Source organism: Opisthocomus hoazin, chromosome 1 (assembly GCF_030867145.1).
Source record: "Opisthocomus hoazin isolate bOpiHoa1 chromosome 1, bOpiHoa1.hap1, whole genome shotgun sequence".
In the NCBI taxonomy this organism is placed as follows: Eukaryota; Metazoa; Chordata; class Aves; order Opisthocomiformes; family Opisthocomidae; genus Opisthocomus; species Opisthocomus hoazin.
The window spans coordinates 105,126,391-105,153,861 of NC_134414.1; the positions used below are offsets into that span (position 1 = coordinate 105,126,391).

The 27,471-nt window shown below is 41.7% G+C and overlaps 1 protein-coding gene across 1 annotated transcript in view; it reads right to left on the reverse strand.

Moving 5' to 3' along the window:
* Nucleotides 1-271: 271 nt before the first annotated feature.
* PCP4 (Purkinje cell protein 4) overlaps nucleotides 272-27,471 on the reverse strand; it is a 55,231-nt gene continuing 28,031 nt past the window's right edge. Inside the window, exon 3 of the mRNA XM_075444787.1 lies at nucleotides 272-2,645. Within this exon, the coding sequence (XP_075300902.1) occupies nucleotides 2,518-2,645 (128 nt within the window). The 3' untranslated portion in view covers nucleotides 272-2,517. The remainder of the gene's footprint in view (nucleotides 2,646-27,471) is intronic.

Below are 27,471 nucleotides of genomic sequence, written 5' to 3' on the forward strand. Positions count from 1 at the left end.
CTGACAGGAGCAGCCACAATTAATCCAAATTTCATGCCATTTCACTATTTCCTCACTATGCTTCACTGTATATTAAGACCATATTTGTAAGATGCACTCTGAACTTCACATTAAAGAAAAGCACTGCTGCTGAAAGAGCCATAATTCATTTACTAACAGCCCTTGTTGCTGTGCTTCAGTAATGTAATCATTCTCTCTATATCCCAACCATATGATTATTCCTGTTGTGTAGGAAATTTAAGTCCAAGGAATGTCAGATCAAATACAAAAGTCTAGTGCTTACCCATAGTTTTTATTCAATTAAGTAGCCATTACAGAGCTCATGGCATTTCAAATGACATAATGCAGAACACAAATGCAGTCCTTTATTACAGATGTATGTTAATCTAAACAAAATGGCACCAACACAATCCAAACCCATTACAATTTTTAAATTATTATGCTAAGGCAATTATTATATGGTGAGCAGTCTCCATGAAAGACAAGCGGGGGATCAGTGGTCTCCACAAACCATACTTGGAGCACAGCAGCAGTGTTATCTGAGGTTTATTTGTGAAATTCTAAATGCAGAGAAACAGTGCTGCTGAAATACACTCCTAGAGTGAAAGCACTGAGCTGCAGCTTGGAGAACTCTGACTTTGCAGGTGATGTGTGGGTGAGTCACGCATAGGGCCAGGTCCTGACCCAGACACAGCTGCCTAAGGGAGCGCCGGGGCAGTATTTAGGTGGTTATCCTCAAACCAAGATCTAAAAACCCCTGTCCATTCCCACCCAGTTTTGCTGTGCTTATTAAGTACCTCACATATCATCTCTGCACATGCCTTCTACATCGCCCGGAAGATCAATAAGGCTTCCTCTGCTCAGCATCTCTGAGGGCCCCCAGCACTGTCCCAGAGCTCCTGTCACCCACCGTCAGGTTTGGGCACCTCACCAAATTGTTGCCGAGCACCGTAAGTGTAACCTGTGTAAGGCTGAGGGCCTTCCCTTTGCGATCCTTCCAGGCACTGGTCCGCACCCTTTCGGTTTTGCTGCAACGGTGGGCTCTCACAGGAGGTGGCTGCCACCAGTGTGAGATCCTTCCTTTCCCTCTGTTCCTACCCCCTGGTTGTAGCTTTCCATTTACACGAGGGTCCTGACCATATATGTGTCCTCTGCCCTGTGATAAGAAGGCTCCTGCCAGGAGCTCATACTGCCTTCTTGGAAAATCAATGCAAACACCAGCCCTTCAGAAAACGCTTCTATCTCTGGTTTCCCCAAAGATGACTACCGGAACCCCTAAATCTGCCGATGAAGCCGAGGATGGGATTTTTTATACGGCTCTGTGTAGAGTGTGTCCCACTTGCTCAATCCCCAAAGGTCCTTTTTCCTACTACAAGGTACTTGTTTAAACCTTTTCCAAACCTTCCTTGCGGAGTGTATGGGCAGCCAATTCCTGAGCAGGTCTGAAGCCAGGCAAGATCCTTACTTAGATCCAGCCTGAAACGGGTCTGTTACTGTTTTACAACAGTAGGAAAACAGAAATACTTCCCAATTTAAGACAGACATTGTTGTGGCTGATTTTTGGTAATCAAAACCAGGGCTAATACAGTGATAAAGTAAAGGGCTCATATAAAGTTGAATACAGAACAGTGCAAAATGGATACCAGGAACCTGTTACGATTTACTCATCAAATACTGAAAATAATATGAAAAGAGAGAGATGGCATAGAAATAGTTACTGATTATGTAGAGAGTGACAAGCTGCATCAAAAAGAGAGTTTACATGGTCTGTTCCTATTTTTACAAATTAAAAACAAAACCATTTCAAAGGTTTCTGGAATTGGGCTTTGTATTTTGTTTCTGATTTTTTATTTTTTTTTCCGTAACAGTCAATTTGGTCCAAGCTGGGTAATTCTAAACATTATCATGCAAAGAGGAAGGACAGGGACAATTTCCCCACTTAAGCCACTTTATCGGCATAATTGCAAGACAAAAATAAACTGCTCACTGCTTCCTACACCTCTTCCCCTCATGCCAGCTTCTGTCTGCAACTTTTTGCTTTCAGCTCATTATGAGAAAGTAATTTTATCGTCACATTTGGCTGGCAGCTGGAAGTCTCCAAATGAGGTAAGTAGGGCTGAGATGCCTGCTCTCATCCCTCAGCAAAAACCTTGTAACATACGGTGCTGTTACATCTCCAAGCTTTACGTGAAGAGGATAACAAGCATCTGGGCTCGGTTCGTTTGTAGTGCTGTGGTTGCTGGATTAATATGAAAAGATAGATGAAGGCAGACACTTTAATTACTTCACCCTAACTTTTTATTACAACATCAAGTAAAATGGTGAGTTACAGAGGATAATGGGCATGAAACACCTGGGATGAAACACCTGGGATGAAGTCACACACAAGCTCATGGTTTGTTATCTGCCAATGGGGTTTTAAATATTGGTAATTTCTGTACATGCATCCTTGTGTTACTCCTGATTTTCTTGATAAACCATTTCAGGATTACTTTGCTTTAAGCTGTGAGGTAGCTGCTAAGACTGGGACCCCGCTTTTTTCTTCTGGAATTTTCTGAACTGGGACTGTATCGCCACAGCCGCCCGCTCTGTCTCTGGCGCGTCCATGTCTATGTCAAATTCCTCTTGAACCTTCTTCTGCCCATCTGCCCAAAGAAAACAAAACACAGTGTCAACAGCTTTTTCAAATAGTGACAACCGCTGGACAGCACAGGTGGAAAGCGTCGTCCCTCTCTGCTCCACAGACACAGCCGTGACAATGGGGAGCATATTCAGAAAAGAATGCGGGTCGCTGGTTTCGGCAAACACACCTGACCACCCCTACACCCCCCTCCAAACAACAGAGTCTGTGACAGCCCGTCGGCAGTCACCAAGCATCAGCCTGGCATCTAAGCAAGTCCTCTCCTGCCCAGGGAGCTAACCATGAGGGGCAGATGGACCCTCCTGTGCCTCTCAGCAGGCAGAAGTTACATCTCCATGTTAACTCTAAAATAAAGGCACCTTAAAATATTTTAAAGTAAAGATTAAGACCCTGCTCCTGTCATCCCACCTCCTGCATTAGAGGAAGAGATGTTACTTCGTAAGGCAAATATCCATCCTTTTCACTTGTTTCCTGCCTCATCCCTTTCAACACGTACCACTCTTCCCCTTTGAAGCATTTATGTTCAATCTCTCTGCCACTGTTCTGCTTCTCCCACTTCTCTCCAGGCTCTGTTGTTGCCTTTCAGCCTTCATCCTTGGCTCTTTGCCTTCCCTTTATTCCCAGACCTCAGCTTTTGGTTCAGTTGCATTCGGTCTCCACGTGGACAATCCAGCTGACTTTGCTGAATTTCGCTTCATCCTCCTACATGTTAGAAGTGCAGCCCTGGGAAAAATCCTGCCCCCTTTGCAAAGATAACCCTAATCTGCCTGGACCAGGAAAGTGAGATCACACATTCACTCCACTAACCTCGTCATACCAATGAGTTTCTCTTCTCTAAAAACCTGCTTGTTAAACTCACTTTTATAATTGTTGTATCCCAGTCCTCCAGTGAACGTCATGCCAGGAGTCTGCAGACAGCTCTACTTAAAACAGCTGTGGGAATTCACCCATTTTGAACCACTTTGCTTTTTATTCTGGAGATTAATACCTCCAGGATGCTTATCCCCAAGTACTGTTAATGCAAATCAAGAGAAACACTTTCAATGTATTATGAAAATGAAAAGAAACTTATTCTCCACTCTCTCTTCTTCCCACTAGAAAACAGGAACGCCATTTCATGATTTTAGCCTGAGTTTTGCAGTATTTCTTGCTTTTATTTCTTGCTCTTACTCAGAACTCAATTTTTGTGTCCATTTTCCACTACTAGAATCCACTCTAGCCTGGGCATACTGATTTTATTTTAACTACAATAACCAAATAAACGTAGCTATATTAATGTAAAATAAATCTTCCCTTAACATTTTGTTTCATTTAAAAGAATATTTAAGAACAAAGATGAAAATGTAAGAAGAAAGAGAAAGTCTGGAAAGGAAGAATAGCTTGAGAGCATACCATAACGAAAAGTTACTTCATCAAACCTATGACTTTATGGAACAAAATGAATCATACTAATATTACATCACACTTCCACAGCCATTAAATCCAAGAATCTGCATGGTTTGTTTTACTATTCAAGCAACACCACCACCTTAAGTATAGAAACACAATTATTGCATTATTTTTCATGGGGAAGGGGAGGTAAAGGTCGGCAGTTGACTTCCTTATGTTCATAAGCTGTTGACACAGCCAAAGAGAAAACTGAACTCTCCCATTAAAGCCCTGTTATATACTGAAACTTAGAGTAGCTTGTTAAAGAAATAGAAATATCTATACCCGTTCCTAAACTAATAACACAAAAACGCTTTCTGAAAATTTTCCTATTGCCAGATACCATCTCCTCCACATTTCTGTGTACACACCAGAGAAATGGAGATTATTTTTTAAACCAAATTTCAAAAGGAATTACCATTTTCATAATGAGTTAGCACCATTTAGTTGGTATTGTGGGGTGTTGGTTTTGATTTGGTATTTATGGGTTAAAGGGAACTAAGACAAGAAATCACAACATTTTATATGGAAGCAAACCAAAGAAGGACTTTAAATCATCCTGCAAAAAGTAAGAATTTTCAGTCAGAACATGCAAATACAGACTTTTCATTTGACATTTTTGAGTGAAAAAAAGTCAGTAGCCTGATCAGCTAGCTCTAACAGCAACCACTTTGTGATATCAGTAATTAGAAAATAAAAACTGTTACACTTGTCCATATGTCAGAATCTCTCCTCTATTAATAGTGTCCTATTAACTTCTTCTAAAGAGAAGAGTATTACTTACAGAGAAAGAGTCTTGTTTCTTATGGAAAAATATTTTATCAAAATGTTTATACCAGTAATGTAACAAGCATTTAATCAGCTTTGACATTGATGAGACTAATGTATTGTTTTATGATTTTCGTTTTTGTTGTTGCATTCTGAGTTTTAGCTTCCTCCCTAGCCACTCACTAGACACAGCTGCCAGTATTAACAGTAGAAAACAGAAGTGTAGTTTATGCATCAGTTTTAGCTTTTCTGTATATAAATTACTGTCCCTTGGAAGTGTCAATAGGGAAAGCTAGATGGCTGAATGAGTAGGCACAATTGGTTTCATACCTCTTGATGAAATCTGGCTTGTAAAACTCATTTCTTATAACAGCAAAGTCTTAGCGGTATGTTAACTTGCAGTAGTGACTCAGCAATCTTACATTAAGACTTTAGAGACTTTAAAAACTCCATAATTTAGTACAACTTTTCACTAGAATTTCCAGGCCAGGTCAGCTAATGTTTGTTTCATATGAATCATCATCACTGCCTTAAAACTGATTGTAGTACAACATTTTACTATACCTGAAGATCTACGATAATTTACTATATTTTAAGATCTGACTTCCTTTTATTTTTTGACCCATTCTCATTGAAATCAAACCAAAATTCCTTGTGAACTCTTTCTGTATTTCTCTTTTTCCCATTGCTAAGGAGAAATAGTAGGATGAGAAGCTTTCAGCCATGATTTAGACTTGTAGATTAAGAAATGAGAAGTCTTCAAAAGGGGCCAAGACATTTTTATGGGTAATGAAGAAATTAAATGTCAGCTTACAGTTGGTATAGAAATATATATATAATGATTACACATATATGCGTAATGTACATTATAATACCATCATGTATATCATATATATCTAATGTTTATGACATACCTGTTTTCTTTCTCCCTATACCAATCTTTGTCGTTCTTTTTCTATATACATGTATGGTATATCTGCATTTGAATATACAGACAATGTATATGAATATATAGAGATTGACACAGACATTTTTGCTTAAAGAGTGTTAAGTTAAACTGAAAAGAGTTGGATGGGGTATTTTCTAAATTTTGGGAATAGATTTTCTTGGACTTATCCCCAGAACATTTTCTATTGATGTCTGTCACAACACAGATACTTTTGGATTGTCAGTCTGGAGAGAGAACGAAGCAGTGTGCCTTCTTTGGCTTTGTCCATGCTAAGAGAAAAAGATTTTAGCTTTTATCCTGAGTTGCTTTACTAAAAGTAGCCTAACGATTTAAAATATATCACATTCCACTAACTGCACTGTTTTTGTTTTACTGGTTAGTTAAGAGTCAAGAGCCTGAATGAAGAATTGACCCACTTAACTACAGAGAAAACCCAGCCTGAGCTTGGGATCTGCACAGACTAGAGATGACCTCACTGCACCAATATGAGCGACTGGAAGCCTTTTTGCACCCTTGCCACTATATACGCACTTATGCCACCCTAGCTTTTACCAATCAGTAGTGGTTAATATATCTCAAACATGCAGGCTCTTAAGTTCAAATGTTCAAATGATAAAATTCATGCAGAGAACTGAAAGCAAGTCCATAGAAATTTCCCTCTTTTGTTCATTGTCTCCTACTCCTAGATTTCCTTCACAAGAGATCACTAGCTTGGAAGTGATCTGAAAACTTGGGAAATTTTCACTCTCAGCAGGCCAGAGCATACATATGCTCTTGCAGAGTCTTGGACTTGCTTTTTTCATTCTTACCAGTGGAGGCCAAACATTCTGTCTGATAACAAGCCACCTTTTTCTAAGCTACCTTTACATAGCAATAAAGGTAGATCTGGATTCCCTCCCCATCCTCAGTCACACACACAGAGTTTTGTGGATATCTATGCTTTCTTGACTACGTGCAGATTTCTTCCACACAGATATTTGAGGATCCCTGGCCTGCTTCCACAGGCACACATGAGAAACCTAGGAGGAGCGAGAGTGTTGGCAGTAGACTTCAATTCACAAGCTAGTTGTGATTTTGAGGGATTCAGAAATCAAAAAGAGTTGATAAGTACTGACCTGCACTTTCCGCTTTCTGAGGGGATTTGGTTTCATCAGCACCATAAAAAATAAACCCCCTAACCTTTCTGACTACACTCAGCTATTTCAAGGCTTTCCCTGAAACATTGCTTCATACGTAGTCCAAATACCCTCTCCTAGATGGTGACTCCCACTCTTCTTCTGAACATGCCATGACAAGTCAAGGCAGTCAGTATGTGTCCCTGCTGGGTTCTGATCACCGCCAACAAGGGAGGGGAACAGAACAATCCCACGCCAACAGTCACAGCTTGGCTGTAAGAAAAGTCTAGTATCTAATGAGTTTTTCAAATCACTTGTTTAATGTTGACTGACTCCAGCCATGTGTCAATTTAGGCAAATCAGAGTTGTGGTGGAACGAACTCCTTGGAGCATATCAACTGCTTGAGTCCCACCATCAGAAGGAACACCTCATGCCCCAGCATCAGTTTGGTGCTACAGACTACTTTGCAGGACCAAACACTGGGACAACTTGCAGGGTTCAGATTCTACTTCAGTGTATTCAACAGTCATCCCTGCACGAGAGCCTGAAATGGCATCTAATTAGCTGTTTTCCAGATCTAACATCCTGAAAGCTCATTTCACATTGCTGCAATTGAAAAATATGTATTTATTCGATTTCCAGATGAAACATTAGAATGCAGTCTCCGTAATCTGCTACAGTGCCTCATAATCCAGAGCAAACACTGGATGTATAATGAAACTGCCTGTAACAAGGAAAACAATCAAACCTTACACACAAATCTACCCAGAAAACTCTCAAAAAATGTGGTGCAAGTGTAATTATTCATAGATATGCCTTCAGCTATTTCTTTCATTTACTTTTCAACTATAAAGTAAAATGAATTGTGACAACACTGGAAAAAGAAAACACTGCTTATTCCACATGGGCCAAAAGCCTAAAGCAATCTTCTGTGACCTTTGAACAGTCCTCTGTTTAGATTACTAAACAGAGTAGTCTTTCCTAAAAGTGTTCATGGAAGAGCAAAAGCTGGTGGCATGGACTTTAGGGAAAAGAGGACTCACTCTTTGTTCTCAGAATTTGTCCATCCTCCAGATGAAACAGAGATTGCTTGTCACCTTCTGGAAAAATAGTCAGCACGAAAAATTGCATGGGCTGGGGCCTCTAACTGGCATTTCACGTTTCCAGTGTTGTCCTCCACCCCTACTCACCCAGCCCACATCCAACAGGAATTACAGGACTGTAGTGAAGATGGAATGCACTCATAAATATACTGCATTTTTCAGGGGCTAAACTGCAGCGTTTGGAGACAGAATAAATGAAGTGTGGGACAGAACCACAGTGCCCCGTAACATGCTGGAAGCGGTATTTTGCCTCAGACAGGATCATTACCTCCCACGGCTCAAAAGATCATTCAAGCTGTGACAATCTTTATGCTACTCCGATCCCAAGCTATTACACCAGTCTGTCCAATGAGGGAGAACAGCCCCTAATTAAAGAGGACCAAAATGGGCAAGAATCTCACGGATGTTGACATTCATGTGGAGCATTATCTTTATGTGACGGGAAGAGGCATTTTATCTGACTAGACTTCACAACGCAACCAGCCATCTAGAGAAAACACATGGGTGCTTAGGTGTATGGAGGTCAGATTTAACTCCTTATGAGTACCAGTTTTCAAAGCCAAGAGTTGATGTGACTATTCTTACCCTTCTATATTCAACTGAGGGGTGAGGAAGTGAAAGACAGGGTCTCACGTTCTTCTAAGGGAGTCAGTCTAGCCTTGTCCTTCTGTGCAAGATGAGGAAAAATAACACCATAACTGACCTTATGGCTGAAGAAAGGAGACAGTCTACTTCTTAACAATAAAATCTCTCCGGTCAGTTGCCAGGGTCACATTACCCAGCAGGCTGGCTCTGAGCCTTTATTTTGGTCACCCTGCTGCTCCCCAGCAGACCCTCACTTCACAAGGTGGCTAAAAAGATGGAAATGTTGGGGGAACGGAAGTTGTCCAAGCCGAAGAGAAGAAAGGAAGTAGTATTGCCACACAGATGAGAGCCTTCATCTGATCTCGCCTCCTTTTGTTTACGTCCTAGCCTTTTCTTTTGTTGAATAAAATGCCAAGTAGAGGCCTCTCTGAGGCTTGTCAGCCCAGCAACTACAGTTTGTCACTCTCTGTGGTATCAGGAACAAACATCTCCCAGACCCTTGAGCATTGCACTGGTTTTGTGACCGCACTAGCTTAGAGTATACGGCTTACAGCCGTGGTCTGGGGAGACAGGCTACTGTGAGAACTTTGCCTCAGCACCCCTCCAGCGATGGGATGATCCAAAGAGAATTATTTATATGAGGAGCCTGTGATAGCACAGTGGGCTGAGAGCTCATTAGCACAATATCTATGCATTTTGAGGGACAGACTCCATGATACTGCTGGTGTGATGCAACGTTTCCGTTGTCTAGAATGACCTTTCTGCATCAGGCTATTATTTGCCTTTCTGTTAGCTCTGTCTGCCTCCTGAGTCAGCGTGTAGGCACGAACCTCTCAGAGATTGCTTTTTTCACATGTATGTCCCTGATGTCACAACACAAAACTCCACGAAATTTTGGTATAACTTTCCTAGGTTGATGCAATAATTTAAAGTCATTGGTTCTTGTGATATTACTGGCTAATCTCCAGTTTCAGGTCATTTGCAAAAGACGTGAATCCCTGGGAGCCTTGTAATTACTTGCTTTACCAACAAGCTAGCATAATGCTAACGCAGTATCAGGCCTCCGTAGAACTACATCAGTGTGACAGTCTTGTGGCCCTATAACCTCCTCAGCCACAAGAGGCACAATCCCTTCAGTCCTCTGAGCAGCGATCATGGGACTATGCAAGACAGAAATTCTGTCTTCTTCCCCTTCCTATCCATATCTACACAATGGGGTATCATTATCTAACTGTTTTATGCACAATCCAATTCAAATGTTCAGCTACTCCATTTTTAAGGACAGAAATTTTCTCTAATAACACAATAATTTTTTTTCCTACTCATTAAAAATGCTACAGGGTGAGTTACTCATTTTGTGACAGGGACTACATCACTAAATTTGTTCTTGTTTCTTCACTCCATAATGAATTCAGACATTCAAGAGCCACCTTCCCAAGTCAAAGGCTGCCTGTTCTGTTTGAGTGTCAGTAGGTAGGCACTTGACAGTGGGGGAGGTTATGGGTTTATACAAGCGTGTTCATTTTCCATGGTCAGTTATCTGAAGGTGGTAGGTGCTGGAGAAGTGTAATGTCCACACAGCAATCATCTATGAAACTGAACAGCAAACCCTGGAGCTCAGCAGTCTCCTGTGACTTCAAAAGCACAGTGTGAAGGGAAATAAAGGTTATCATGAGTGATCAGATTAAACGTAACAGCTATTTTTATCTGAATCACACCAACTAGCCCCTTAATATCACTCAAAACAAGCCAGAAAAGAATTAACATCTTTCAATTCAACTGTAAACTACAGTTTGGTATAAAGAAGAAAACTTCATTAGGCAACCAGAATCCTTTCTTCTTCAAATTGACCTTTACTGTTGTAATGCAGTGTTGTTATCTCAAATTTGAAAAATTAGTTTTGCTGTAGAAAATAGAGGTTGATCTTCTATAAATTTAAAAATGTTATTTCAGGATGAGGCTTTTGAAGTGTCTGATTAATCTTTTTTTCCCTAATTGTAATAATGTTGGAGAGCAGCAATATTATTTTTGACATAAGATAAACGAAGTACCACAAAATTATGTATACTGGGGTAACATAATAAAACAGAAATGAGTAGTAATAAAACTCGGTTTATAAAAATGTTATTTTCAACTAATCTGTAGCCTACTACAGATGGATTAATTTTGCTCTACAATCAATAGAGACAAATATTGTTTTTCTTTAAATGTTAATATTATTTAAGCAATCATTCCTCATCTTCAAAATAATTAAATGTATCAGACTTTAAAAATTGCTTACAAACTCGTAACTGATGCATAGATAGGTACATAAGTGTTAATCGGGACCTACAAGGTATTCTGGGCATTAAACTAGAGGCTGTGAATTATTCACATCCCCACGTGGAGACCAAACTTTAACAAGTTTAACCAGGAACACAGCAAATCAAAACGGGCACCTTAGCTGTACAACCTCATCTCTTACTGCATCTGAGGAGTGCTAGACTGACTTGCAAAATGCAATGGAAGCCTCTGTGAGCTAAAACGCAGTGGTGCTGAGGATCAAGTGCTGGCACGCTGCAGAAAGATGCCCCACCAGCAGGGATAATACACTTAGTCCTAAGTCCTCTCCTCCAGACGAGAGTGCCATGATATTCCTCACAAATTCAGTCCAAAGTTATGGGAGTCTCTTTCTGCAGCTGTATGCATGTGATCCCCAATGTCCCCGCCAAGTTTTAAATGGAAATTTTTATGATACGTTTTTTAATTTCCTGTGCAATTTCCAGTTCTCACTTCCTCAGTAAACACTGTGCCTTTAAACAGCTCTGCTGTTTGGCTGTGGAAAGAGCTGCATTTCAGCAGTGCATGAAGCAAGCCACCCTCTTGCCTCGCTAGTCAGCTGCTTGATTAATATATGATCAGTTACTTTCCTATTATGGTAGCATTCAAGCGCTGTAAGTCATAGCTGGGAACCCTAATGTGGTTACAAATGCAGAACAATAAATTCTCCCCCCTTCTGCTGCCCCGCGGTATTCTGACCTTTGCAAAAGTGTCTTCAGCAATAAAATTTAAAATAACAACAGGAGAACTTCCTCAAGGCTGCGTCCTAGGCTACGGCTACACCAGCACACTACCCAAGGCCACGGTATGGCTCAGGCACCATCTGCAGCTTCTGTCGAGCACGTAATGCTCCACGCAGCCACTGACATGGCTGAAACTGTTCCCGCCTGGCTACCGTGGTCGCATAGCACGGCCAGGACCCTACCTTGCAGGCAGGGTAGATGAGAACACCGTGGGATTTTGAGGGAAAGAGAGTTTAGCCCTACTGATGCAAGCCATGCCGCACCACTTTGCATCAGAGAAAAGCATTTTGCCCGTTTTATTTTCTAATAGAGAAGTAGCCTCCAGCACTTCAAAACACTCTGTAGCTCTGGATCACTAGGGAACTGACTCAGAATGAGCTGGCACTTGCTATTAATTGTCTGATGACCAAGAGTACCTGAGAGAGCTTGCAAGGAAAATGAGAAAGAGGGGCATTTGCCTTCCAACATGGTACTGCCTCCCTCGTGTGTTGCATGACGGCCTCACTTCCCAGGAACGCTTCTTCCCCCCAGTCCCGCTTTCCAGTTTAGGAGAGTAGCTGGGGAATAAGCTCAGAGAAATGGCAGTGATCACAACATGCCACAGACATAGCAGAAAGGGGGGCTCCAATTCATGCACTGCCAAAGGGAGATGAGCTGGGGAAGATGGCATAGGTTACAGAGGAAAACCTGTCAACCAGAAAAAGGAAGGGAGTCAATCAAAAGAGCTGTGGTATGGAGTCAGGCGGTGTTTCTCTTCACACACAAAATGAAGAAAATTAAAAGTGAGATTTTGCCCTGCTGATCTTCAAAGTGGAATATAAGGGCAGTTTCTAGGTGTCATTGTATAAAGGCAGATCTCTGTTAGCAACTAATGAGACAGGCTATTTTAAGTTTTCACAGTAACTTTAATAAAAACTGTTACATGAGAGCTTAGAAAATCATAGTGAGAAGATCTCCTCTTGTAAAATCCATCACCAGGTTTTAATTACAAAGTATTTAACCACACACTCGGCAGTGGACAGTATAAGGTACAGGAATGGAGCTTTGCCATTCAACACTGAACTCTTAAGCAAAGGAGTCATTCCAGTATCTCCTATGCCTTATCAAATGGTATCAAAAATATCCTGTAAAAAAGATTACATGTGAGAAGCATTTACTTTACTGCATAGATTAAATGAAACAAAAAAATCTTAAATTATGCCCAAACACTGCAACTTTTATTCGCACAAACATGGGTACTGTTCCGTGTAGGTAATACTTCGGCACAATCCCACCATGAAAAAGCTACTGCTTTAACACAGGTATGTACAGTGTGTTTTTTCATATCTTGCACTACATGCCAGCTTGGGGGTGGCTTGTGGAGCAATTGGGCCATTCTCAAAGTCTTGCAGATAGAAATAGAGCTCGTAAGGTTAAAAATGCCCAAAGAAGCATCTGTAGTCCTTTGGAGACAGAACAAAATTGTCACGGGGTACCTGATTCAGCCCACAGACTGCATTGAACAATCATGCTCTAAGAGGTTCTTTTGGGAATATATTTGGCAAAAGAAAATTTGTCAGCCCTCCAGAAAACCAAACGCATCCCATCAGTAGAGCCCCAGAGATGTGACGGGTACAAACCCCAAGGCTTCTGGAGCAGCTCCAAGGCAGTTCAGTCACAGTCTGAGCAAAGACCAGCATACTGTTAGACATCAATTCACTATAAGGCTTGGCCTGCCAGGAGATCATACATGCTCCTGCATCAACTGGCTTTGTAACTTCTGCTCCAGCATCCGCAAGTGCAACCAGATGCACTGCTGGACTGATGCAGGCTGGCCAGTAATCTTACTGCATGAGTGAAATTCTCTCACAAAAGGCATAGAATTTTGGTGTCTCTGACTCCTGAAAGCAGTTACTCAGCTGTAGTCTTCCATCAGAAAGCAAAGAAATTCTGTTGCAGGAGGGTTCTAGGAAATTTCCACTGATTTCTTTTGCTTGGGCTGTTATCTGAACAGAATCATTACTTTGAGTTTACCATGTCTCTGTTGAACATAAAAAGACACATTATATGTTTATTTCCCCTGCAGGCTGGTTTGCTTGACTTTCTTAGGAAGACAGGGGCACCTCAGGAGAATGCATGGTAGCACTGAAATAGCAGTAAGGGGGAGACAAATTAAGATCTTGTGGCAATATGGCTCTGAAAGAGCATGACAAGGAATTATATGCTGGGGAGTGCTGTGAGTCTATTCCAGGCTGTCTTGCCCAACAGCCATTTGGAAAGCCACGTTACATGTTGTGCAAAAGCTCATTAGGCCGAACACGCAAAAACTGGATTCTAAGTAAAAAGCTCCATCCAATTCCTGAGAAAAATCCACCTAATCTAACTTAGAATCATAGAATCATTTAGGTTGGAAAAGATCTTTAAGACCATCCAGTCCAATCGTTAAAAAAAATCAAAAACAAAGAAACCCAAACCTTGCAGGTGTTTACATCAGAGCTCATCAGAAGTTCCCTTTAGAAGGAAACCAATGGAGAAAAAATAGGCATTTCAAGGGTGCAATTCATCTGACCTACTTTAGGCAGATACTTTAGCATAGCACGAATCTCACCCTTGAATCCCCTTCTTATAGTGGCTAGTTCTCTAATAGCTACAAAAGGAGCTCAGAGTGACTAGTTCAGACGTAGATATTGATACTTAACCAAATGAGTAATATTCCCTGAGTGGCACCTGAACTACATGTTGTAGAATTTCATATGAACACACTTCTCTGCTATTTCATGTAAAATTCTTTCTCCTCAAATAAATTATTTAGCCCTCATGAAAGGTACTACATAAACTGTAGCAGCTAAGAAATCTAATTTGCTCCAGGAACCAAGAAAATAAAATAGAGAGAGGCAAACCTTCTCACACTAGTCCATCTGTGTGCTTCCATCCCAATGCTAGCAAGGAGAGAACAGCTCACCTTCAGCAGAGGGTCAAAATGAACATTTGTTCCCTCTGCAGAGATTGCCAGTGAAGCTGCCAGTTGTGTATCTGATCTGGATCCTCTCATGTTCCCTCAGGAGCTGACTGAACAGTCTGCATACGCTTCTCTTTTTATAGATATATCATTGAACAGACAAAAAATACCTATATCAGCACCTCTTTCTATCCTTTCAATTTATTTCAAGCATAGTGAATTTTTGTACGTGCATGTGTGTCTGCATGCTATTTCATGCTCAAAAGCCTTTTTTTTTTAATTGTACATCAGTAAGACTTCTTATATTTCCCTAATAAGGGATTACTGTTAACACTATGACAAGCAATATCAAATGCTTCATATGAACAAGCAGCCAAATGACAGTTGCTGTGAGAACCATAATTGAATTTACAAGCTACTGCAAACGCCACATCTCTGCTCTGCTATCTAGCTAATAATGAGCTAGGTGATGGCTGCTGTGGTTCTGCTGAAGAGTGGAGATGCTCAAAGGAACCTTGATGCACCTCGCATATGTCAAAGGTAGCCGTTACTTGACTGCAGGACTGAGACTACATAAAGGAGAAGAAATAAAATGGGTGAGTCAGATGCATTGGATGTGCCGGACAAGACAAATACCTTTTAAAAGGTATTGCTAGCTGTACTTCTCATAGCTGATCCAAGCCAAGGAAGGCCCCATTTGATATGAGATTACAGTCTGCACAAAGTGCACAAAAAAACATTGTCACCATCATCTAGTACAGCTCCCCAACACAAAGCTCCCCTCCTTCCTCCCCGGGTCCTGTGCAACACCTGTGGGTAAGGAGGAGACATGGCTTCTGCACTGAAATCTTAGCTGATGTGCACTCCATAGAGAATTCTGATTTTCCAGGACAAGTGTATGCACATGTTCTTTAAATGCCAAAGCACACAAGTTACTGCTTCATCATTTCTTATGGAAAAAATACAAAGCCCCCATACACCCTTGTCATCATCTTTTTTTCTTTCCCCTCCCCTACTGCAGGAACTGATGCTAAGGTTAATATGACTATTGGCTCTGAGACAGAACGTGAGCATAGCTCTGCTCTTCCACAAATTTCCTTTCACAGAGTAATAGAAAAGACCTTACTGGCACATAGGACAATTTACTGTTTGGCATAAGGGAGTAAAAAATGGCAATGAACAGATTCTCTAAAAGAGTGGGGAATTAATCCAGAAGGGCAAGGCGTCCTTCTCACCAGCTTGTTCATCACTTATAGACAGTTACTGTATTGTGAGGCTAAAGCCTGGAATTCTAACAAGTCAATACCAAAGCTCTATGGGATTTCTTGTCCCTGACTTCAGTGTCTGTATTTATTGAGTGAGGACTGATGGTATAGGGTAATGTAATTTTCCAAGCCCTTTCAAAGCAGAGATTAATGAGCAAGGTCAGGCACCAAAGGCACTAGACAGTACTTCAAATCCTGCTTCTACTTTTTTTTGTCTTTTCCCCATCTCATAAAAAAAAATTCCAAACCTTCTAGGTCCCAGGCACTGACTCAACAACATCCTCTTTTGAACTTGATGCTATTTCAGATAAAAGGTGGAGGGGTTATTCTCCCACAAGAATGCAGTCATACATTCTGACAAGCATCTGACTAAAGTGTAGATCATTAAGGCTGGGTTGCAGTGGACTTATTCTCAGGTGTGTAGCAAGGAGAAGGAGCATCCACCTTTTTATAGCCTAAGTATTGATTAATTACACCTACATGTCTTTTTTTTTTAACGTTGGTAAAAGCAAGCATGGTTTTCCAATAAAGTCCCAGTGAAAGGAGAAGGTAGGCCCATATTCCTAGCTCTTCATATATATCAGGAGGTTATTATCCTGACTGATGGTGCACTTAAACCCACACAGTACATTGAGGACAGAAAGAAAGGTTGTACATGCTCGAAGCACAGTGTATTTCTGAGCTCCCAGTGCAAGTGGTGGCTATGAAGTACCACAATGGCCCACCACCCAAGCTGCCTTCCAGCCCTCAGAAATGTAACAAATTACTTTTGGCTCCTGGAACATTCCCCGTCTCATTCTCCAGAAGGTACTGTCCTCCCTTTCCTCCGTCCCATCCTGGTCCAGCAGCACATCCTTTTGCTTGGCAATCCCACCTAACAGGGTGCACACGCCACCACAGAGAGAAATGGCATCAAGCTGTGCAGGGATTTTGGCAAGTGGCCATCACACATGATCATTCATTTATGGGTGTTTTTTTCATTAAAAAAAAATTATGGGTGGGCATTGATCCTTTATCTCAAGCACAACTACACAAAAAACCCCACACAACTTCCAGGCAATGAATTGGGAACTGCTAGCACAGCAAACTTTAGCAAGGTTCAAATAGAAATTCTTTGCTCTAAATGTATGGTAATAAATGTTTTGTATCCTTGCAGATTCAGAAGGTCTCCCTGAAACTCAGAAGGTGGTGGAGTGATTTGCTTTTAAATATAATGTTTTAAATACAAAAAAGAAAAAATATTCTAAAACAAAAAAAAAAGCTTTATTGAGGTGAGGTTTTCTGGAAGAAAAGAAGGGTTCCTATTCATTCTATCTTTGCTTTCATCTCAGTAAGTTTTCACCTGATGCCTTTTAACTACCACTGTTTAAAAATGGTTTTATCAGGAAGGGTGGGCCTTGATTTAGCAAAGTGCTGCAATTGCAGAGTTATTAAACCCAGTGCCAGACAGTTAGATTTTCATATCAATTAGACTGAGGCCAGGGAACAGAGGTTTCCCTCCTGCTTAAGTTGTATGTTTATTGCACACACAAAGCAATCTTAAACAGAATTATTAAGGTTGCAAAGTTGAGCATGAAAAAGTTAGTAAACAACAAGCAACACTGATACTGTCATGCAATTAATTCAGTTAATTTTGCATACACAACTTTAATTCCAGAATTTCCCATTCCAAATTCTTGACTTGGCAGCCTTCATAGTCTTAGGAGCATTTTGTGTTTCCTAGGTTTAAAGAAAAATTTTATTCTGCTGCAACATATGAACACTCACATGGTTCCTCAGCATGACTGCTTGGAACTGTTAGATCCACCACATAGACCTCTTGTTTTAATCAAGTTACTGACAGCAGTAGTAGGTTGGTGTCCTCTACTTGAATCCGCAGGAAATGGGATGAGTTGCATATTTTGCCAATGCATTTCATACAACTGACAGACAAGGAATAAAGAGACAATGGAAGGTATGGGCTGCAGGCTCAGGGACTTCGTCGCTCATTGATGCCTTCAGACGTGGTGGCTATTTCTGTTTCACCTCATCTGCACAAACTCAGGGCTAGACCCATCTCTTCCCCAGTCTAGATTCTCATCATGGTTCCCAGCAGACCTCAAAAATGCTGTCTCTTTATTTGGCTAGTCCTAGTCCCCATAACTGTACCAAGGCATCCCCTAATATCAGAAGTCCACCCCAGCCCCTTCCCACACTACCTGGCTTCTGGCCTCCTCCGGTTCTCACATCCAAATTCATGTTCCTCCCACCTATTCTCAGTTTTCATTCAGAAATACCACACTCTCCCTAACACTCTGGGGTTAGAGTTTCCTGATGAGACTTACTGAACTACTGAATGCCTTCTTTGCTTCAGTCTTCAGTGCTAAGACTGGCCCTCAGGAATCCCAGGCCCCGGAGGTAAGAGAAGAAGCCTACAGAGAGGATGACTTTCCCTTGGTCGAGGAGGACTGTGTGAGGGATCGCTTAAGCGATCTGGACGTCCACAAATCCATGGGCCCCGATGGAATGCACCCACGAGTGCTGAGGGAGCTGGCGGATGTCATTGCTGAGCCACTCTCCATCATCTTTGAGAGGTCCTGGAGGACAGGAGAGGTGCCCGAGGACTGGAGAAAGGCCAATGTCACTCCAATCTTCAAAAAGGGCAAGAAGGAGGACCCAGGGAACTACAGGCCGGTCAGCCTCACCTCCATCCCGGGAAAGGTGATGGAGCAGCTTATCCTGGAGGCCATCATCAAGCAAGTGGAAGAAAAGAAGGTTATCAGGAGTAGTCAGCATGGATTCACCAAGGGAAAATCATGCCTGACCAATCTAATAGCTTTCTACGATGACATGACTGGCTGGGTAGACGAAGGGAGAGCCGTGGATGTTGTCTACCTCAACTTCAGCAAGGCTTTCGACACAGTCTCCCATGATATCCTCCTAGGGAAGCTCAGGAAGTGTGGGCTGGATGAGTGGTCGGTGAAGTGGATAGAGAACTGGCTGAATGGCAGAACTCAGAGGGTTGTCATCAGCGGTGCTGAGTCTAGTTGGAGGCTGGTAACAAGTGGTGTCCCCCAGGGGTCAGTACTGGGCCCAGTCTTGTTTAACTTCTTCATCAACGACCTGGATGAAGAGTTAGAATGTACCCTCAGCAAGTTTGCTGATGACACCAAACTGGGAGGTGTGGTAGACACACCAGAAGGCTGTGCTGCCATTCAGCGTGACCTGGATAGGCTGGAAAGCTGGGCAGACAGGAACCTGATGAGGTTCAACAAGGGGAAGTGCAGGGTCCTGCACCTGGGGAGGAACAACCCCATGCACCAGTACAGGCTTGGGGTGGACCGGCTGGAGTGCAGCTCTGTGGAGAGGGACCTGGGTGTCCTGGTGGACGACAGGTTAACCATGAGCCAGCAGTGTGCCCTGGCTGCCAAGAAAGCCAATGGGATCCTGGGGTGCATCAAGAAGAGTGTGGCCAGCAGGACGAGGGAGGTTCTCCTGCCCCTCTACACTGCCCTGGTGAGGCCTCATCTGGAGTACTCTGTCCAGTTCTGGGCTCCCCAGTTCAAGAAAGATGAAGAGCTACTGGAGAGAGTCCAGCAGAGGGCTACAAGGATGATGAGGGGACTGGAACATCTCCCCTACGAGGAGAGGCTGAGGGAGCTGGGCTTGTTCAGCCTGAAGAAGAGAAGGCTGCGAGGGGACCTAATAAATGCTTACAAATATCTGAAGGGTGGGTGTCAGGAGGATGGGGCCAAGCTCTTTTCAGTGGTGCCCAGTGACAGGACAAGGGGCAATGGGCACAAACTGAAGCACAGGAAGTTCCGTCTGAACATGAGGAAGAACTTCTTCCCTCTGAGGGTGACGGAGCCCTGGAACAGGCTGCCCAGGGAGGTTGTGGAGTCTCCTTCTCTGGAGATATTCAAGACCTGCCTGGACAAGGTCCTGTGCAGCCTGCTGTAGGTGACCCTGCTTCAGCAGGAGGGTTGGACTAGGTGACCCACAGAGGTCCCTTCCAACCCCTACTATTCTGTGATTCTGTGACATTCCATCCTTTAACCAGCCTGCTCCAGCTTTGGTGACCACCTGGTTCCAAGGTAGGACGAACGTTTCCTCCTAAGCAACCGTGGTGTCTTGAAAACACAGAAAGGGCACCGCCATGCTCTCAGTTTCAGTTTCTGGCCAAAGTGTAACTTCCAGAAGCGTGTCACAACAATTAAGGAAAACTACGATTTCCTTAAGGCTTGCAAAGACAGTATTGTTTTAGTGCTTACTATTTGACTTAGTTATGTTGAGTTTTCAATTTATAAAAAAAAATAATTAACTGCTCCACTGAACACATGCAAACGTAAGACTTGTATTTCTAAGCATTTATAACTTGGCCATTTTTGAAGACAGAAAAGTCACATCCCAGATGGCAAATCTAACATTTCTGTTCAAAATGACAAAGGCTCAGAACAGTCAAAAAAAGGCCACCAGAAATTGTTTTTAATTGCTAGACATACTAGCATTTTCTTCAAGCCTCATTTTTTTAAACAACTAGAAAGACTTCGCTGAATGCTTCCAGAATAATTCTGCTTGAGGCAAGCAATCAATATGACAAATTTCAGCTTAAGCAATTGGATTTTGGCAAGGCTGTATACAACTGAAAAGGGAGCTTTTAACCAGCAGAGTTCAGTACCTCTGTTAATTGGCCTTGCCACAAGTCCATATTATAATAAACAAAAGTGTATACAAGTAAAAGAATGTAAACTAAGTGAAATAAAAATAAAAGTTATGGATAGCTGGACAATCTTTAAAAGGGGTCAAAAAGGGAGCATGAATATTCTTGTGCTGGTGTTTTTGAATTGCCAACGATTTCCTAAAATTTCAGCCTTGGGGAAAAAAAATAGAAAATAGTTGAGTCACTTAAAGTTATTACATAGAAGACAAAAACTAATCAAAGCTCTCCCTTATACATTCTATGTTTGAGGATTTCTCTAGCACTTAACTCTACTACTCCTTTAAAACTTCTCTAGAAATCAGTTCCCCTTGTGTGAATTTAAGATTTGACAGGCACTTTTGAGTTCTGTTTGGATTTACAGACATGTCAGAATGTCAATAAAGCTGATCAGAAACAGCATCTTAGCTGATGTACACGGTTGACCAACCTCAGATCAGTACTCCAGCCCATGTCTTCCAATCTATACAGATTCATTTTTCCTTCCCCTATTTCTGAGGATTACAAGCCCCATGAGTTTACAAGGTTAGCATCTAGAACAACTAGAAATTTCATGCATTTTCTCTGCACCAGGAAACACAAGCTGGGTTAGTGCAATGAAGGATTTAAGTTAGGAATTAAATCTCTAAGTGACACTACAAGTGTTGGTATATGCGGAATGCACATCATACAGCACACCCCAGAACTACTCACTGTTGCACTAAAACCCACCTCATTTTCTTCACTGCTCAAATTTTACACCTGGATGTAACCGGAGCCAATTTAATATTTTTTTTCCTTCTCTTTCGCTCAGGAAACCAGATATTTACTCCTTCCTTCCTTCCCAAGCTAATAAGGCAGACAAAGAGAACAATTAAAAGCCTTGTTGTTTCCAGTCCTGCTATTTTAAAGACTGCTTTGTCTCTTTTTAAAATGTGGTGCTCTCCTTCTAGATGTTTCTTTGCTGCCTAATCACCTGGGCCCGTGCTTAAATCTAGTCTACAAAACAGCAGATGTTTTGTGAGACTGGAAAGAGACGAAAGACTTCAGGTGAGGGTCAACCCTGACTCCAAATTAGAGCATTAGTCAGTAACCTTCTTTTGGTGAATGTATATTCTTTACTAAGGACCCAAATGGAATGTTGCTTGGGAAAATAAGAGGGAAAATTAGGTAGAGGGAGAAGTAGCACTTGACCTAGCTGTGCTGAAGACACATGAAATTGTCTGGGGTTGTAGAAAGAATGAGGAGACAGAAACACAGCACGATGGAGACTGTAAGAAAGCAAGTCAGAAAAGAAGCTGCTTGTGGAACAGATGAAAGGAAAACCTCAGTTTTTATGAAGATAGGAAGAAAGTGAGAAATAACTAACTTAACCCACCATAGCAGCCTGGCTTGCCTGGCAGAGAGGACCAATAACTTAGAACCACCCCAGAGCATCCCACTGCATCACGTGCTTTATCCCACTCTCATGGGCACACTCACTTGTTGCCTGTGAGAATAAGGGGTCTTGCTGGCAGAAAACTATCTACTTATACAAGATAATGACTGGTTAAAAGCTTCAGTATAGTGAATGCCTCTAGGGCCTTGCATAAACCAGTAGAAATCACTGCCAGCACAGCTATGACAATTTGCACCAAGGATCCGAGTCTGTTTTCTGTTGCTTACCTCAGTCTGTGCAACTTCTTCTGACTAGCAATAACCAGAACATTTTTATTTTTTTTTGCCAAATCAGACTTTGTCCTGAAACAAGCCACAAAGGGCAGGCAGAATACCTTTTCTTGAACTGCTTGAACTGAAAATCTACATTGCTTTTTGTTTTCTGTCACACTTGGTCAAGCTTATCAACTGTTTTGTGACATCCAGACAGCATCACTTACAACAACAAAAGGTATCCCTGACACTGGAAGAGGAGGCTGGCAGATCTGGATCACTCACTAGTTCAGCAATTATGCTGAAATCTTAAGCTGTAATGAACAAAAGTGGAAGCTCTACTCAGCCTCTTGCTGCTAGGCCAGAGACCTCACAAACACACAGCAGAGCAGAAGCAGCTGCTCTCTATCCCATCTCAGGTTAATTAGATGCTAGTTTCTATTCTGCAAGCTCAGTCAAGAGATCTGCACCTAAATATGCTTCATAGTACTACATAATCCTGGAGGAAACTACTTACAGGCATAGAAAATTATTGCGATGTCTGAAGAGTTGTGTGAAGTTTGATACTAGGGTCAAATTTATGGTAGTTATAAAACCTTTCCATGCCAAGTTTCAAGTAAATTTGGATCTATTTATACTTTGGAGAGAAAAATAATAACTTCTTAGTGATCTTACATAGTACTCTGTCCAAAAATAACGGCAGTTGTGGATGTGCTTACATTTAGGTTCATTAAAACATGAAACTTTGAACCAAATGGAGTAGGAATTACCAGGTCACACAAACATATATGGAGAAGAAGCTACAAAGAAGCACTAGTATTCCTCGATGCAGCTTTCTTCACTGATTTTTTCTGTGCAGTATCTTTTACTGCAAGAAGAAAAAGAACTAACAAAAGGCAGAAAATAAGTGTTCTAATTCCAGCTCACTCTGGACCTCAGCCAGTCCACCATGTAATAGAGAAAATACTAACGTTAGCAGCAATAATCTTCAGATGATGAATAAAGACCAAAAATCTACACTAGCTCTGCTACATCTGTTAACAGCCTCCAGACTGTGTTATTCAATAAGTCTGCCCATGGCATGGGAGGAATGGAGAGAATAGCCAAAAACTACCATTTATTTTTGATGTTCTTCCATAATGGAATGGCTTTTAGCTGAGACACCTCCGAAGGACTCCATCTTATGACTCGGTCTCTTGCTTTGTGGTCCCTCATTCAAAAATCATAAATACTTTAACAACAGTTGTGATACTTTTCTCTGGCATAGAGCCACAGTTTCAAAGACGTCCAACAGTCATTGCAGACTAGGTCCATCAAACCTCCTGGGCATGGGCAGAACACCTCCAAGTCTTGCACCTGGTCCCACTGGGTATATGACATGGGCCTCTCTACCCATGTGCTAAGCATATACAGTATTGTTTATGGATCCTTAACCTCCAGATTTCTTTCCACTGGAGTCTAGCAGAGCTATTTATTTCTCTTGAATTTGACAGAGAAAGGAACTTAAGCCAAAGGCTTAAGTTTGTATAAGATGGGACAAAGCAGTGCTGATGGATAGAATGATGATTCATGACTGACTGGCAAGGCCTGTGTCTGTGCCCTCTGCTGACAGCATCTATCACCCATTGATAAAAAGTCCAAAACCACACGTCTTCCATTTGTTATCTTACCTTCTTGGCTAAAAGGAGGCAGGACTGCTTTTTTCCAGCCTCCCCTAAGCAGCACAACATGTCTTTGCCGCCCAGAGGGAGACCTTGCAAGAGGTACACAGAGTTTAGTTAGATTCATTCTAAAGGTCAGCAAGCAATTTTTGCTAGTAAAACACACAGCTGTCTGCTTTATGAACAAGATCATTAGATGAGATCATAATACACCTGTGCTTTGCATTGTCTGCTAGTAATTAGTCTGCTGGCTGCTAGACCAAGAGGTAGCTGCTTCAGGATGCCAAACAACCTTGAATCCGGCTGCCTCAGCTCTGTCTAGACATCCTTCCCTGAGTGGGTTCTGGCCCCTGGTTATTTGAAGTGAAAAGAAGGGGGGTATCTGGTTCTCATCTGTGCTGTATGAGCAGCCATCTGTATAAGCCAGGACAGGGGTGTATGCATTCCCATTATACTCCAAGATGGGGCCCAAACATCACTGGAAGTCTGGTATTACATGTGCATCAACATATTTTCTGAAAAGTACCACACCTGATAACCTACATTCAACTCTGTGAAATCAGTCTAAGGTCAAAAGAACAAACATATCAAGCTTCATTAATCTCTTCCCTCCTACCCTTCTGTTTAGCTGTACCACATCTGCCACAAAGCAGAGAATCCAGCCCAGAATTTTCTCCACAGCTAATTCTTGCTTCCTGACAGAAACTTGGGTCAGAAACTCAGCGGTGTCTATAGGGACCTCAGCCCCAAATTCTTAAGGCGCTACCAATTTCAAAGAGAATTACTTTTTTTAATGAAAACGGAAATAGAAAATTATTAGTAAAAATCATTTATGTACAATAATGCAGCATTGTTTAGCTGGAGAAAACAGTGCCTATACAACCCAGGCAGAATGAACAGAACAAGCCCTTAAAAAATCTACCAAAGTAAAGGGAAGAAGTGATCAAGGTTAATCTAAGCTTCAAATTTCAGAATACCAAAGTCACAATGCATTGGAAGTTAATGCACCACCGCTGAGAAATAAAACTAAAGATGTTCATGTGAGGGACTCTGTCCGACACATTGTGTTTGAAAAAGAGTTATTACAACACATTCTCAGAAAAGAGTGCTTCTGGGGAACCTATGAAAGTACAAATGACTTAGAGTAAAAAGGCCATTAGCAATCCAAAAGGCTAAGTCTTAGATGTCTGGCTATCAGTATGAAGTTTAGATTAGAAACTGCGAAGCCAGGATAGTTACTGTTGGATTAGTACAGACACATAATGAATGCCAAAATCCTACAATAATGTAGTTGTTTCTCTGGCTATTAGCCTGGATTTTAATTAGCTTGTGCTAATGAATACATTTGTACATGTCCATTTTTTATTGGCAGCCTTTTAGAGGAGCTAGTAAATTGGCCACTGTGGAGTGCCAGTGTTTCACTAAAACCTAACAAATAATTAATGCTTTCCCCACCTAGAGTCAACCAGGAGTCTTAGGGGGTTCTAGGTATAAATCAGAATGAAAGATGAGATACTAAAAACACAGTTAGAGTACTCATTCATCAGCTGCGATTAAATAATGCTACTGTGAGACCCTAGAGAAGTGCTGAGAGCTGAGTTCCAGTCTCTGGACTACCCACAGTATCTCCCAAGAGCTGCCAGAGCACCCTGCTCTGTTCTCCACTGATTCTTGAAATGCCTTTTCCATATCCGGTGCTATGCAAGTTTCGTCTTTTCTTGAGAATTCCTCCTTGGAAAATAGCTCTTTTCCTCAGTCCTTCCTATTTGTAACCCACTGTGGTCTGGGATAAAAGTGAACCAATACCAAATGTGCTTGACCAAAGCAAATGCTTTCATCATAACCAGTATCCTAGCTAACAAAGACATCAAGCCAGGAAATATTTGTATGTTTGCACATCCAGATTTCCATAGACTAAATGGCTGGAAGAGCTAACATGAGGTGGCCAGGATCAGCCAGATTAAAGTAAGGATGGAGTTGCCTGAGATGGGTTTAAGGAGAAATTGTATGCCCACGTCCAAAACCAACATTCTGAAAAACTGTTCAGCATCCACTTAACTCCAGAGATACACAGGCTCTACAGGACTTTTATTTTAGTATTGCCCACAAGTTCCTCAGCCTTGATAAAGCTGAGCAAATCAGAAGCCATTTTATACCTAAATCAGATTAGGATCTATGAACACCAGGCTCTCCACACAAGCTAATTCTGGTAAGTGTCATGTCACAAAATAATACATTTCTTTCTTGGCAATAAATGGAGCTTTAGGTCTCTCACGCACATGTACACTGATACAGCAAGGCAAGAGGAATTCTACCCCTCGCCTACAGCAAGGGACAGAGTTTACTCTTATAAATCCTAACAGCCCCTGCTTAGCATAGGAACCCGAAATGCAAGTGGGCTGAAGTCCCTCTTTGAGACACCCTTCTCTTGCATTGTATGGGCAACCTAGACATTTTACACAAGGCCCTGAAATCCACTCCGAGCACTAAGACTGAAGGTGAGGTGTTGTACGGGTTCATGTTGTAGCATTCAATTCCTTTTTGCAGTCTTAACTGCACTTTGTTCTGGTCGCTAGTTCAGCTAAGGACCAAATTTTAATCATGTCTGTAACACTCCTGCTGTTCTAAATTCTGCTGCCTGCTTACACAAGGGAGCCTGATAACACCAAATTACAAGCTAGTTTTGGAGCATCAAGCTAAGTGCTTTAAGACAGCTGTGTGCTACAAATTAAAATCTTAAAAATCTTCAGAAAAAAATGATTAATCATTTACCAAATTACTAACAGACAAGGAACTCTTAAGTGGAAAAGCATTTTCATTTCACTTACAAAACCAATGCTTCTGGAAAAGAAAAATAACAGAACATAACAAAGGTACGTCTGAAGTAAGGCAGATAGTATGTATGGTCAAAAAGAAAAGTCATATTTCTGCAACAATAAATTGTGGTAAGCACTGTTGTACATTGATTGTGTTCCTCTTTCATTTTTCACTTCCACTAAATTAAAAAACATGCTGCTGAGCTACATTCACCTCTTGTATCCTTTTAATCATCTGTTGTCAGAGTCTGGGAACATGCAGAGATAGTTCTGCAACTTGTGCAAGTCAGTCCAGCTCCACAGACTTCCAGTGTAAATACACCAGTTTACATATGCCATTGACTCTAGTCCTGATACAGCCCAAAACCATCCTTGCTGATGTAGGGACAGATTGATTTCAGAGGTACCATTAATGGTTTTACTAGGGTTATCTGGGAACTGGCTTGACCCGGGTCCTTCATTTGGGTTCCTACCAGCAGGAAAGCAGAACTAAACATTCCTCTTCTCAGAGTACCGATGACAGCATGGTTTCAAATGAGTGCACATTTGTGGAATTAAGCCAGTGCATGTCAGCTACGTGCTAGTCACAGAACGGAGTCTCGCTCTCCCTGGTGCATAGTCAGGCAGCACATTGATAATTACAGACTGATTTCCAAAAGAAATATGGCGCTTGTCAAAGGCATAATTTCAGCCCTGCCTTTCCTTATTAACACCTGATGGGAACTCCAGAATGAGTCATCTAAACAGCAAAAAATCACCAGCATCATCAGAGCTTTATTACTTTTTTCTTAATTTACAACTGATTTTTTTTTTC